We start from the raw sequence: 13247 nt of genomic DNA, 5'->3' as shown, positions 1-13247 counted from the left end.
GTCCGTCCCCAGTCTCAAGTGCCGCCGTGGCATCACTCTTCCTCCCAGCTGTATCGCTTTGCCGCCATTTGAGGGACATGAACGAGGTCTCTGCCCGGGTCGATCCGGCCGCGCTCGGATCCAGATTCGTTTCTTGAATGTTGCTCCAACTGCTGCTCGGCGTGCGAGGGCTGCGGTTCTAGGGCTTCCCTGTTCCAGCCAGACGATGAGCCTTCGTTCGCGACGCTCGTCGATTGGCCCTGCGAGTGGCTGGCCTGTCGGGTCATTTCTTCAAAGATCCGATCCTCTTCCTCGGTGTAGTTGCTGCCAAGACTGCCCTCCGAAGGTATCGACGCGGCGTTGAACATGTTGGCCAAGATGCCTCGCTCATCTGAGCCAGCCATGTGAGGCATGATGCTGTGCCGTCGAAGCTGGACATAATCCGGCAAGGGGCCGAGGCAAATAACGTTTGACGGGCCGATCGGCGTCCTCTGGGAGGTAGCCGAGAGGGATGCGGACTCACCCATGGCCGATACCGATGCCGTCGACTGCGTTGAATGCGACCAATCGGTTCCAACGAGCTGCGGGTTTATGTGCACGCTCCCAACTCCAGTGCCAACCGAAAGCGACCGACGGTGAGGAAGCGAGGCCGTGGCTGGTGATGGCAATTCAACAGTGTTCCACTCCAAGCGCGGAGATATGGGGGATGGTTCGGACGCGCTGGCAAAGGTGTTGGACGCGGACTCGGCGCCGCGTGACCTTGTTGGTGAGACTGGTGACGGCTCATCCATCGGCAGCATCATCTGGTCTGGGCTGATATCGGGCACAGGCTTTTCGCTGGGTAGAGCCATGCCATCCGCGGGGGGGGAGTATGCGGGCACGGGGCCCTGCAATTGCCGGTCCATCTCCCTCTTCGCCAGCTGGTAGGCGCTGAGATAGTAAGAATAGTCCGTGCCCAGCTCCGTCTTTCCGAGAAACGACATGTCATCGCCTCCGCAGGCGTCCAGCTCGGCCGGCAGGGGTGAGGCAGGTAGCTCGTAAATCTGGCAGTCTGGCGCTTCATACGGCATCTGGATGGCATCGCCTGCACCGGTCGCGATTCTTCTTGACCGCCTACGCCTTCCAATCTTGGAGAGAAGCCTCGAGACTGGCGTTCGAGGTGAATCGGGTACAATGGTCGACGTCGAGTCCTTCTGATCGTCAACCTCGACCGTGTCCTTTGTCTGCCGAGGGCCTCTCTTCCGGTAGCAGCAGCAATAACACAAGGAGAGGAAGATGGCGAGGCATAGAAAGACGGCTCCCAGGACAACGCCGACCATCTGGGCGGTGCTGAGAACGGCACCATTGAAGGGCTTCGGTGGCGGGTCAAAGGGGCTATTGCTCGGCTGCCTGATCGGTACAAGATTGGGGTTTGCGTCCATGGAAGGATACCGGGCTTGGTGTATGGAGAACGAAGCTTCATCATATCTGGTGATGAGATAGGCCTCCTGCAGGAAGGAACGCCCAATGATGGTTTCGTTGCCCGGCGCCTTCTTCAGCGTGAAGTACGGCACAGCAGGGGCGCCATACTTGATGGCGCCGCCTTGGAAAGGGTACTCTAGCAGGCCGACGAAGGCCTTCAGGGGAAGGGTGATGTTGACGGCGCCGGGAACCGAGAGAGGCAGGCCGAAGTCGTTGTGGTTGTCGTAGCTCGTGAAGGTAAATGTGAAGGTGAGGGCGTCCTGAGAGGTGAAGTCACGGTACTGGGTATTGGAGAGCGTGTAGAGCTCAAAGGTGCTGTTGTAGGTCAGGTTCAGGGCCCGAGCAAAGCGGTCGCAGATGGGCTCGGGTAGCCAGAGGTAAGGCGTGGAGCTGTCGATGAGAGGGAGGAAAGTGGTGTTCCAATCAGACAGTATCTGGGTCAACGAGGTCCATTGCGCAGGCTTGTCCTGAACGGTTTTGGCGGCGATCTGGATTCCTCGAACTAGAGGACGGGGGATGCCTTCGGCCAAGTTGAGGGTGAAGTTGTTGGCATGCGAGACAAAGCGGGTCGTGTCATAGCCGCCAAGAGTTGCCGATACAGGAGCACCGCCTGCGAGAGTCAGCACGGCGCGAGGCGAGAGCGCGGACAAGGTGTACAAGCATGCGAGGGAAGCACGACATACGGTAGTGAGCGCCAGCCGTGTAAGCATAGCTATAGCTGGGAATCCAACCAAAGGCCTTGACGGCTTGGGTCAGGGGAGAATCCACGACGCTGTTGCTGAATCGCCCCGTCTGGATGCCTAGCCCAAACATGCCGAGGAAAGGATCGGTGACGTTGATGACGGACAAGAGGACGTTGGACATGCCGAAGCCGATATCAGTGGCGGGACTGAGGCCGTTCAGGGTGTCAAGGCCGTACTGGCCGTTGCCCTTGACACCCACGTAGCCGAGCCCCAGCTCCCATGGCCCCATGCTCGACCAGTGCTTCGATGTCAGAGGGTCGTGGATGCCTCCACGGGCAGTGTTGCACGTAGGGTCTTCTGCACGCAGGTCAATCTCCGTCGGCGATGACGATATCACGGGGGGGGGTGGCGGGACGTACTACCGGAGCATCCTCCCGGTCCTATGGTCCAAAATTCGGACAGACCTGTGCTCGGCAGGACGTTGACGACATCTGAGTTGGAGCCCAGCAGGAACAGAACGGTCGACCAATTCCCGTCGATGCCCAGCCTACAACAAGAAACCTTTCGTTAGCGATGGGGGCCGGTCAGGTTGGCCCAGGGTCTCGCTGGGGAGAGGGGGGGGGGGGACAAACCAGTCGCCTTGCTGAAGGGAGAGCGGTGCGGGATCGAGAGCACGGGCGAACGTGGCGAGGAGGGTGGCTGCGGCGGCGAAGAGGGCCGGTTTGGAGGACCGCATTGTCAGTCGCATGCCTGCCAGCAAGGCTCGAGAGGCCCCTCCCAGCCAGGAGGCCCGAGTCCAAATTAACAATTCGTCGAGAGCGCTCGCGGTATCATGAGGCGACTTCGAAGGCAGGTAGTCCTAGCTCTGGATCGCAGAACAAAGTCCATGCGAACGTCCACGGTCGTCGATGTCGTGTGCGTAGGCTGCGGCGCAGCTCATAGTAGTAAAACGGAGGTGCTTCCACGGTGATCCGTCGTCTTGACCGGCCGGTGTTGCTCTGGACGATGGCGATGCGGGAAGGAAGCGATGAAGATAAGGCAGGGAGACGGAGGCGAGGCAAGGCCGCAACAATGCAAGGCGGGGCGATGAAAGGCAACGCAAGGCAATGAAGTCGAGGCAAGCCAAGGCGAAACTCGGTCGCGGTCAAAAGACTGGAGCCAAAGTTGTCGACGAGGATGTGGGGAGAGGCGACGAAGCAAGTTGGGGAGGACAAGCTGAGTAAGTCCTCCCTCGGTACGGCGACGAGGAATACGAGCAAGCAGTAAGTACGGAGCACCAGAGCATCCGAATGCCCACCGTACCGGTCAGTGCCTACTGTACGTGTACTGTACAGTACACGTATTATTAGTCGTCCTCGTACCGGGCCGAGTAGGGAGGTGGGGATGGATCGAATCACGGCGACAACCTGTTGGCAGGAGAGAATGGGAGGGCGGGCAGGGCGACGACGGCGAGAGGCAATTCATCAGTCAAGGCGGTTTGCACCTTGGTAGTACGAGGTACCCGTACCCTCCACGGGCGCTGCCATGGCTGCCGCGCTAAAAGGGACGGGCGGGCTGACCCAGACAGGCGTCGCCGGGGGGTGTGGAGCTAAAGGCAATTTGGCAGCTTGCTCCCACACGTACACGTAACTAGCTACAAGCTCAAAGGTACCTACCTAACAAGTCGTAGGCAAAAACCCGGGCACCTGGCCGGGAGGCAGATACGTGTAGGTACTTGCAAGGTACCTGCCGACCTGGGTCCGCCGGCACGCAAATTCTGCTACCACGCCAGCGTAGCCGAGCTCAGTTGGCCACTAGCTCGTCAGTTCTGGACGTTATGCACAGCGTTTTGTAGCTCGCATTGCCGCTATATACTTGGTGCTCAAGAAGCCAGCCGAGTGTACCTCTGTTCCAGTACGACGTAGGTGTGCGTATGGGTGTTTTTCCTCGGACCTACCTCGATACCGTTGGCGTTTTAACTGAACACCAAGGTACCTAGGTAGGCGTGCTCGGGCCAAGTAACGTACCAAGGATGACGACTATTAACTGTGCAGGCTGGTACTTGCATGTACTTGGTTGTAACAGTAAGTACTTGTGCTCGACGTGTCTCGCGTATGCCAAGGGTACGTCCTACTCAAGCAGGTCCAAGTACTCTGTACGGTACTAAGTACTTGTAATGCCAGCTCAGATGGTGTACAGTATTACTTCGTCCTGCAGTACCATACGAAGCCCCATGTGCACCCTCCGTTCAGCGCTCTGTATTTTTTAGGTGAGTTCTGTCCAGTGCTGTCCTTGAATACCTAGTACCCGAGCTCGTCTATCCCGATTCTTACTGACCATTCGAGGGTGTACCACATATACACCTACACTGGTCTGGTCCTCGGATTCGCGATGCTCGTATACTAATACCATAAGTACTTAGTTGATGGAGGTACGGAGGTACCTACCAGGTAAGTAAGTAGTTGCAACTGTAGCCGTCAGTCCGCCGTTAATACGCGGCAGAACAGTACTTTGGCACCATTGCACGAAGTACAGTAATTCCTTGTGAGGACACGGCACTCCTAGGATGGAGCTGTCTGGGGTCGTACGAGGTTGGCACCTACTACCAGCGGGTGATACCTACCTCCGACTTGGAGTACCAATACTAAGAAAGTACAAGTATTACCCAGGTGCCAACTGCAACAGGAACATGGGGTGGGTTAGAGGATGCTCGGTGCGCGTCCATTGAGTACCAGATACGAGTCCGAGCCCTGCGAGGGCTGCGCGATGGAAGTACAGCACATGTACCTGCTGCTCCTGGCAGTGGGCATGCAGTGCAAGGGATGGCTGGCAGCGGGCGCCAGCATCCTGGCATCCAGGCTCCAGCACATCCGTGATCCACATGAATCAAAACGGCTCCGATGTCGCGTACAAGTACGGATACTCCGTACATGTATTGGTGTAAGTGCATGTATAATTTCCACGGTTTCAAAAGTTGATGCGTTGTGGGAAAAGTACTTGCAGATACTCCATAATCTGGCACTAGTTACTCCGTTCTTGCGATCATTACCTACAGTATGTGGCAAAAAGTATTTGCCCACCTTTAGGTACTACATTCCAAGTCTAATCAAATCTAATTATTGTCGTTAGTATTGTAACAATTCAATAGCTACATGCGCATCAAACGTAGCAATAACAATGCCTCAAAGCAGCCGTAACGATGCCTCGAGGCAAAGAATTATTGCAGCAATTGCGATTACGGATTTGCAAGCTACCTCTCGAAGGACGAGTCGATAGATTCGTTATCTTTGAGATTTAGAAGCTGATTGATACAATGCCCCATTGCGTTGAGGCTATTATTGCTGCAGTAGAGGGGTGGTAGATGAAATATTTATTGTTATATTACTAACAAGATAGATTAGGTTTGACTGGGCTTGGAATGTGGTACCTAAACATGGGCAAATACTTTTTGCCCCCCACTGTAGTACACATCAGCACAATTGTGGTGGCGGCAGTTGGACCCCATCGCCATTGCGGAGTGGTGCGAACGTACTGTCCAGACCTCCGTACAAGTATACGTACTAATAATTAGGTATACACCCAAGTACAGTACGTACGGAGTACGGAGCACTCCTACTACTAGATTAGTAGGTACCTGGATGCCAGGTAATTACTTGCTGGTTCTACTTAGTACAGTACCTTAACAATGCAGTATACGACGAGTTATTAGTACTCCCAAGTTTTCGTAGCAACACCTCGCGAGTACACTCGTGTGAATAATTACTCCTAAATGGTCGTAAAAGGCATGGATATGTAAGTACGGAGTACGTACGTGTACCCGTGCTGTGCATTGCTCTGGTACTACAGGCCTCCGGTACAGGTAGGCGGGACGAATCGGGAAGCATACTTACTTAAAGTACTCCGTACTCTGTACTTGACACTGCACACGCAATGCGTACTTGAACTCCGTACGGGGTACTTGCTTACATGAAAGAAAATCCATCGTCGAGTCCGCAGCTAGAAGAAAGGCGAGCTAATCGAGACCGAGCAACCACGTCGATCGAGAGATGATACTGCTGGCGGGAGGCGTCCGTTCAGCCAGCACGCATTGGTATATCGGACGAGTTGGCACGGCGACTACAACTAAGTGCAATGGGCGTGCGAGTACTCCTTCACGCGCTGCCTTTGGACCAACACTCGTCCTATACAGCAGCGCCGGGAATCGTGCTATTGACACGAGGTACGGCCTACAAGCATGTATCTACCAATCGTTGACAATAGTAGACTCCGAGATCAGCATCAATGCCTACTACACGACCACGGCACATTCGAAAATGAAGTACTGTACATCGCAAGGTACGCCCCTGCGAGTAGTGCGGAGTGCGTCGTAGCTTGGGTGTTTTTCGACCAGCTAGCTTGCCGTAGCTTCCCGACGGCTGTCAACTGCGACGGTCGTGTTGACATTTGAATGACGGACAAAATCCCCGAGAAAGAGTGAGGGGGGGGGGGGGGGCTTCGTCGATGTGCCTCTGTGCTCGGACGACGGGGAGCCTGGTTCTTTCGTCGCGTACAAGTACCCCGTACACGCCCATGCAATGCAGTTGCGAAAGCAGGTGTGTCAATGCTCATACTTGTACGGAGTACGGAGTACAGTAATTCGTCACCAGCGTACACTCTACCTCTCTCTATTGAAAGTGCTACATGTACGGAGTGCATGTGCAACTAAGTAAGTAGTAGGTGCAAGTGAGCAAGCAAGCAGGTGAGTACTAGGTACGAAATTATCGGCACAAGTACGGAGTACTTGACAGGTATTGGGGGTTATAGTGAGTGAGTCATTGGCCCAGACGCCAGGGCCCGGGTGGGGGATTGAAGGAGGCATCCAGCGAACAAGGTCGCCCCCGACTGCAAATGGCCATCACTTCGGTAGTCGACATCGGACGCGGAGCTCCACAGCTGACGATGACGTTACATGGATGGACTGCGGAATACAAGTGCATGTATTACCCGAAATCTTCCACCGACTCTTGCAGTTCAAGCCAGCATTCAGGACTGTCCGAATTGGTGTTGGCTGGCTGACAAAAGTCGTTGCACGGTGCGGTGGATGGCTGCGGTCACTTGCCTGCTGCTGTGCGACTCGGGACGCACAACTCCCCAACGAGCCACGGACTAATTTCCACCTCGGACAAATTCAAGACGCCTACGGAGTACTCCGGACTACGTACGAACACGCATGAGTGCTCTTACTCCAAGGCTCATGTCTCAGCCCGATCTCGTGGCATCACAGTATAGGTGTACATGTGCACCGCACACATGGAGTACTCGAAATCCCCAGCAAGCACGTATTATCTTGTAGCCGAGATGGCCAAGGTACTAGGTACCTTGCCACTCGCGGTTACCAGCCATGTGCCGTAATTATTACCATGTTCCCAGCGCGCTCCTCAAGACCCACTACGAGACCTGCAAGCGCTGGAAGGAAGCACTGGAAGAAGGCACTGGAAGAAGGCACTGGAAGAAAGCACTGGAAGCAAAGGTTGAACCGCTAAAGGTTCATCTCGCGATGCGAAGGAATGCGTAAATTCGACGGAACGAGGTGTGTTGCACAAGTCCTGCAAGCACAGCACCACCATCACGCAAGCCGGAACGAAATCGTGAAGCGTCCAACGAACGGGTCAATGGCATGTCGATCGATGCTGCTCTGGCCCAGCTCCATTCCGCACCTTGTCTCCTGGATGGCATCAAAGCAGCTGTCCATCATGGACATTCGAGCCGACGTAAAGGGGAGATTGCGGGCGACAGTTCCTCCGTATGGTACGTTGGAGTGATACATGCGATACCCATGTTCCGGAGTCGGGCGTCGAACCGCTTCGTGAGCGCAGAGGCCGTCCGTCGCCTGCATGTGAGTTGCATCATTTCATTGCCTGCATGTCTTGGACGTCCGACAGCGGGCAAACCTGAAGCTCAGCATTGCGCTCGCGAAACTCGGTTACAGCGCGCTGGTCGGCACAGAAGTTGAGAAGAACGAAGGAAAGCGGGGTGCACTAACCCGAATCCAGAACTGCAACCGTTCTACGGAGTACGCCCGACGATTCTCCTCCAACGCCCTGTCTCGCACTTGCATGTACTGTAAGTGTAAGTACCGTACGCACTCCGTACTCCGTGCTGTACTTGCAGCAGATTGGCGTTGCTCCCTGGAGGGAGGGAGGCATCTCCCCCAAGCATGGACAGGGGGAGGGGAAAGACGGCTACAAAATGCCGACATGAGCTCACGTACGGATCATGGAAGCCACGAAAATGCAACCGGTAGGGAGAACTCCGTACCGGCACACTGTATCCACGCATGCAAGTACAGCTACATGAACACTGTACCCTACCCCGTACGGGTGCTGGCCAAATGTCCGTCAGAGTGCACTGTGCGCTGGGCGGAACTCGGAGTTGCTCCCCAAGAGCATCCCTTTCAGTTTGCTGTTCGTACAGCATCACTGTACTGTACTTGTACAACTATGTTAGTACACACATGCACACCTACTGCACATGTACTTGCTCTGTTCACTTCAGTACGTGTAGTGCACGTTCATGCGGCCCAAGTACAAATATTTGCACGGCCCGAGCGAACCAGATCACGCTGCCACTCGTCCTGTTCTTTGATCCATTGCCGCTCCGATAGCCTTGGCCATGCTCATTATGGCTGCACTCCCTGAATTGACTGCCACACTGCATCGAATATATAAAAGTTTGCACTCGACACAGCACATGCGGAAAGTATGTGCGTGTTTGCACACTTGTATCCGTCCGTAGTACGGAGTACTTGTACACGTAGATGTGCGACTTTGCCACCGGGCTACTGACCTTTGCAAGAAGGTAATTACAGCTACCGGACACCTAGGTACTACTTACAGAAGTGGTCAGCTGCAGTAATTACTTACAAGCACTCGCAGTACTTGCGCAACACGAAGTACAGTACGGAGTACGAAGCCCACTATTGCTCCGTGCAACGACATGTTCCGAGTACATTGGCATGTACAGCAAGTACTGTACATTCAAGTGCAGCAAAACTTGTGCGTTCAAGCATTCGTCCTCGTGGCCACCTTCACTCGTGTGCACCGTCACGGGAGTATTGAGCGCATGCGTTCATTTGCAAGCCAAGGGATCCCTGCGATGAAGATCCAAATTTCATCGTGGTCGGACAGGACGAGAAAACAATTGACATTTGTCATGGTCGACGGTGTCCGGCAGTTGAGGCGCCCGGCGGCATGGATTGGAAGGTGTCGGTCAAATGCAGCTCGGACTATCCGCGCTCCGTACAAATACTGCCGTCCCGATGTAATAAGTAATATTCCAATTCGTCCGCTCATTCGGTGGCACAGGGCACTTGCAAGTACCTGTACTTGTACAGACCCCCGATCACAACCAGCCCTGCGTTTTCGTTGGCTCTCGCAAGGACATGGAGCCCGGAGGCTTCGATTTCTACCTGCACACCCTCCGAGGTCAGTCAGCCGGTGTGTCTGTTCCCAAGCAGCACTCCGACGGCGAACAGTCCCTCGCACAGGTGCAAAAGTAAACGATCCGTTGCAACTTTTCCGCTCGGAAGGCGTCACCAATCAAATCAGGAAACCAAAATCAGGAATGGCATCTGTCGCTTCTCTGCTCACACATTGCGCAGCCGCCCACTCCGCACATACTTGCGTGTACGTGTACGTGCATGGACGCCTACACCTACAGCACGGGCACTCCGAATATGAAGTTGCCAACAACTTCATGCAGCCGTTTAGGCGCCGCCAAGTCGTCGACATGGCTCGCTCACAGTCCACCCTCAGGCCACCGCTGTCACGTGGAACCTGCACCAAGGATGCAAGCAGGTCACCTTCCAGCCTTTCCAGCCTGCCAGGGATTGGATGCTGACAGGTACGGGTACCGCGATGCGGCTTGTGGCAGAGTCCAGCACGGGGACGTCAAGTCATGATGCCGCGTTGCTCGTGCCGACGGCAGACGGGTCAGCAGGGGGATGGACGCTGGCAAGATGTCTGAGACACATCAAGCCCAAGGCTCACATGTATTGCCGGGCGGGGCAACACTCCGACGAGTGGCGCCATGACGAAGATCCCTACCGTGCACTGCTTCGCACCCTGCGAATCTGCTTCGAGCGAGCATGGATGGGGAGACGGCTAGGTGAACGAGCAGTGGCGGTCTGACCGTCTCACCACTGCAGACTCCTTGCACCACTGAGCGCAGGTACTCGTGCATGTACTCGTGCGTCAGGTGCGCTCGTACGAGGACGTTCAAGTACTCATCCAGTACACTTGTACATTCGTGCAGTCGCCCCAAGGAGTCAAAGACACAGGCCTGGCCATGACCGGTATACATTTGTACGGCCTGACGCGACACCTTGCCATGGCAGAACGATGTCTCGGACGTGGAGGAGCGCCCTGCGTTCGACCCGACGGTGGTGGTACCTGCTCAACTGGGCAGTAATTAGGCGCCCGTTCTGTTTGGTCATGCCATCGTAGTCGTACGTCGGCGTCGAAATCGCATGTAGGTGTCGCAGCTCCGTCGGTGTCGTAGTCGGCGTCGTGTACGAGTCGGCACGAGTCGGTACGAGTCGTCCTGGGTATTGGTCGTTGTCGGTATCGTCGTTGGCATCGTACATTCATTCTTCTCGGCGGCCACCGACCCCTATACTCTGGCGCCCATCCATCCGTTCGGTATCCCCCGCGTACGAGTTTGAGAGCCAGGTGCTGGGCTCATTCGTCGTCGTCGAGCCGTTAGTGCCGAGAGGCTTCCGATGAGACGCTCAACCTGAACGTACAACTAGGTACGGGTCCGTTGTTCGACACAGCTAGACAAACGACCAAACTTTGGTCATGCTCGAGGAAAGGGCAGACGGAGACTTGCTCACTGCCGCGAATGTGGTGCATGAAGTCGTCGGTAGTCGACACCAGGGCATGCTTGGCAATTGGATTCCGACAGCCCGCCGCTCAGCCGCAGGCGGCCCGTGACGTGGCGACAAGGTTTGCAGTCACGAGGAGGTTGCCTTGCCGGCTTAGCTGCAGCTTAGCTGGGCGGTACGGAGCAGATAGACTCGGAATCGCTGAAGCTACCCGCCGTCACACAATTAGTCAGTCACTAATAGGGACTCTCTCACGTCGGCTGGCGGCAGCACCCGCCAGGTCCGCCAGCCGCCCGGCGTCGGTCCGCCGACTCACACTTGTGGCCAAACGAGGTCCACGAATTATTCGACGGTTCCTCGCTCCCTTCTCAAATACAGTGCATGTACTGCACTGAAGAGTCCACGTGTGCAAGCATCCATACGGCCGGCTATTCGCAACAGCATTCGTACTTGTGCTTGTCATACTTCTGTACATGTACTGTAATACTGCACACGTCCAGTACGCAGTAGGTACAAGCACAGCAAGTATTACCCCGTACATGTACCGTAAGTACTGTACAACTATGGAGGACGGTGCCCCGCTGCCGCTGCCGCTCCACGAATGGCCTAGACCCGTTGGGCCTTGCCAGAAACCATCAGCACTGGACTGCTGCGTGGATCTTGGGAAAATTTCGCTGCGCCTTGGCCGTGTCGACGGGTCAGAGAAGAGGTTAGGTGGGGATGGACCGCTTGTCCTCGCAAGGTGAGATGCCTATTTCGGCGTCGCCGTCGTGGGTGAGTGGTTGAGTTGGTGGACGGAGAACGGAGTACAGGAATAACAAGCATTAATTATGACTGGGTACGTAGTACGTACCTTACATTGTATTGCTTGCACCTACAGCAGAAGTAAGTACTGTACCTGGTCGGTATTACGGAGTACGTGAGACGAAAACGGGGATGGAGCGGATAATAATCAATTAACGAGAAGGACTATACGTAGTACCTATGCTGGTACTTGCCCTTACAAGTAATATATGTACGCTGTAGACTTTTGGCCCCTCACTTGACCTTGGTACCACAGAGTTGGGCATTGGTACTGTAGTACTACGTACAAATACAGCAAGTACAAGTAATGCATTATGCAAGTACTGTACTCCGTACAGCGTACTTACTTGTATGTGCCTGTACTTTTACAAGAACAGTACTCCGTACTGTACATGCACTATGTCAGGTAATATACTACTTTAGTACTCCGTACTCCGTACCTACGGGACATTGAACTACTGTAGGTACCTAGTACGCAACGCTTCCACTGGAGATATGCGTCTTCGCTCTCTACAAGTACAAGTTATGTACGAGTTTTCAGTATTACCTGGTGTGTACTTGTCATGGCTGGCCATGTACGTAGTACCTGTAACTAATACCTATCAGTGCGTGCTTGTAGTATTCGCGACAGGTATTTTGACACGAAAGATTTTTACTGTGAGTACAGTACTGCATGCATGTACTGTACATGCAATATTCAAAGTACTTGGCGCTGTGCTCGTGCGCACCTAAGATGTCTGTCTGTACTGTATGCAGAAGGTACTAACATTGTTAAACAATAGCTAGAAGCAGGCAGGTATTAACGACTAATTATTAGTACGATAACCAGCACTTGAAACGGGAAGCATGTAATTACTCTGTTCTCCGTACTCCGGACTACAGTACTTCTACTGTACTGTACATGTACTAAGTACAGAATACAAGTAAGTACGCAAGTATACTTGTATTACAGTACTTCACCTTCCGTGCCTTGTGTACTGTACTGTACTTAGTTTTAGGTGTACTGAAAGTACTTACTTTTGGGCAAGGACGTGAATGCCCCTGTCTCCTGCCGCTCCAACTTGCTTGAAATCAAAATTCGCCCCTCCCGCCTGTACCGCCACGAGAACAATTGGACTAAGTAGAACATCAGACGGATACTTTGCTTTGCCATTGAATGGTTTCTTCTGCATCGCACATGTGCCGTCGCCCCTCGTGGGGCTACTAGAGTCCGTTTTTGTTCTTCGACGACGCATGAATGTACCCAACTGGCTTGTGTTGCGGAGCAAGCTCGCTTGTGGCACCTACATTGTACGTAACATACGGGATACCTGCACCTATGCACAATTCATTGAGCAGTGCGCAAGCAGCACGCGTCAGTGTACTAGTATGTGGTGATAGGTGTATACTTGAGTACACGTGATACCTATTTGAACCTCCCTATTTGTACGCTGTCAATCATACTGGCACACGGTGCGACAAGATGCAAGTAGGTGCAT

At 54.3% G+C, this 13247-nt stretch overlaps 1 protein-coding gene across 1 annotated transcript; it reads right to left on the bottom strand.

Annotated features, from left to right (window-relative positions):
- Positions 1 to 32: 32 nt before the first annotated feature.
- Positions 33 to 2859, bottom strand: DCS_00710 (Eukaryotic aspartyl protease family protein; the record flags this gene model as incomplete). The annotated part of the gene is made up of 4 exons (XM_040798047.1): positions 33 to 2050; positions 2124 to 2480; positions 2543 to 2670; positions 2756 to 2859. The coding sequence occupies 4 exons, from the start codon at positions 2857 to 2859 to the stop codon at positions 33 to 35; spliced, it is 2607 nt and encodes an 868-aa protein (XP_040658930.1).
- Between the last annotated feature and the right edge of the window lie 10388 nt (positions 2860 to 13247).

Source organism: Drechmeria coniospora, chromosome 01 (assembly GCF_001625195.1).
Source record: "Drechmeria coniospora strain ARSEF 6962 chromosome 01, whole genome shotgun sequence".
Taxonomy (NCBI): domain Eukaryota; kingdom Fungi; phylum Ascomycota; class Sordariomycetes; order Hypocreales; family Ophiocordycipitaceae; genus Drechmeria; species Drechmeria coniospora.
The sequence above is the reverse complement of the archived record's forward strand: the minus strand, read 5'-3'. Positions and strand labels throughout refer to the sequence as shown.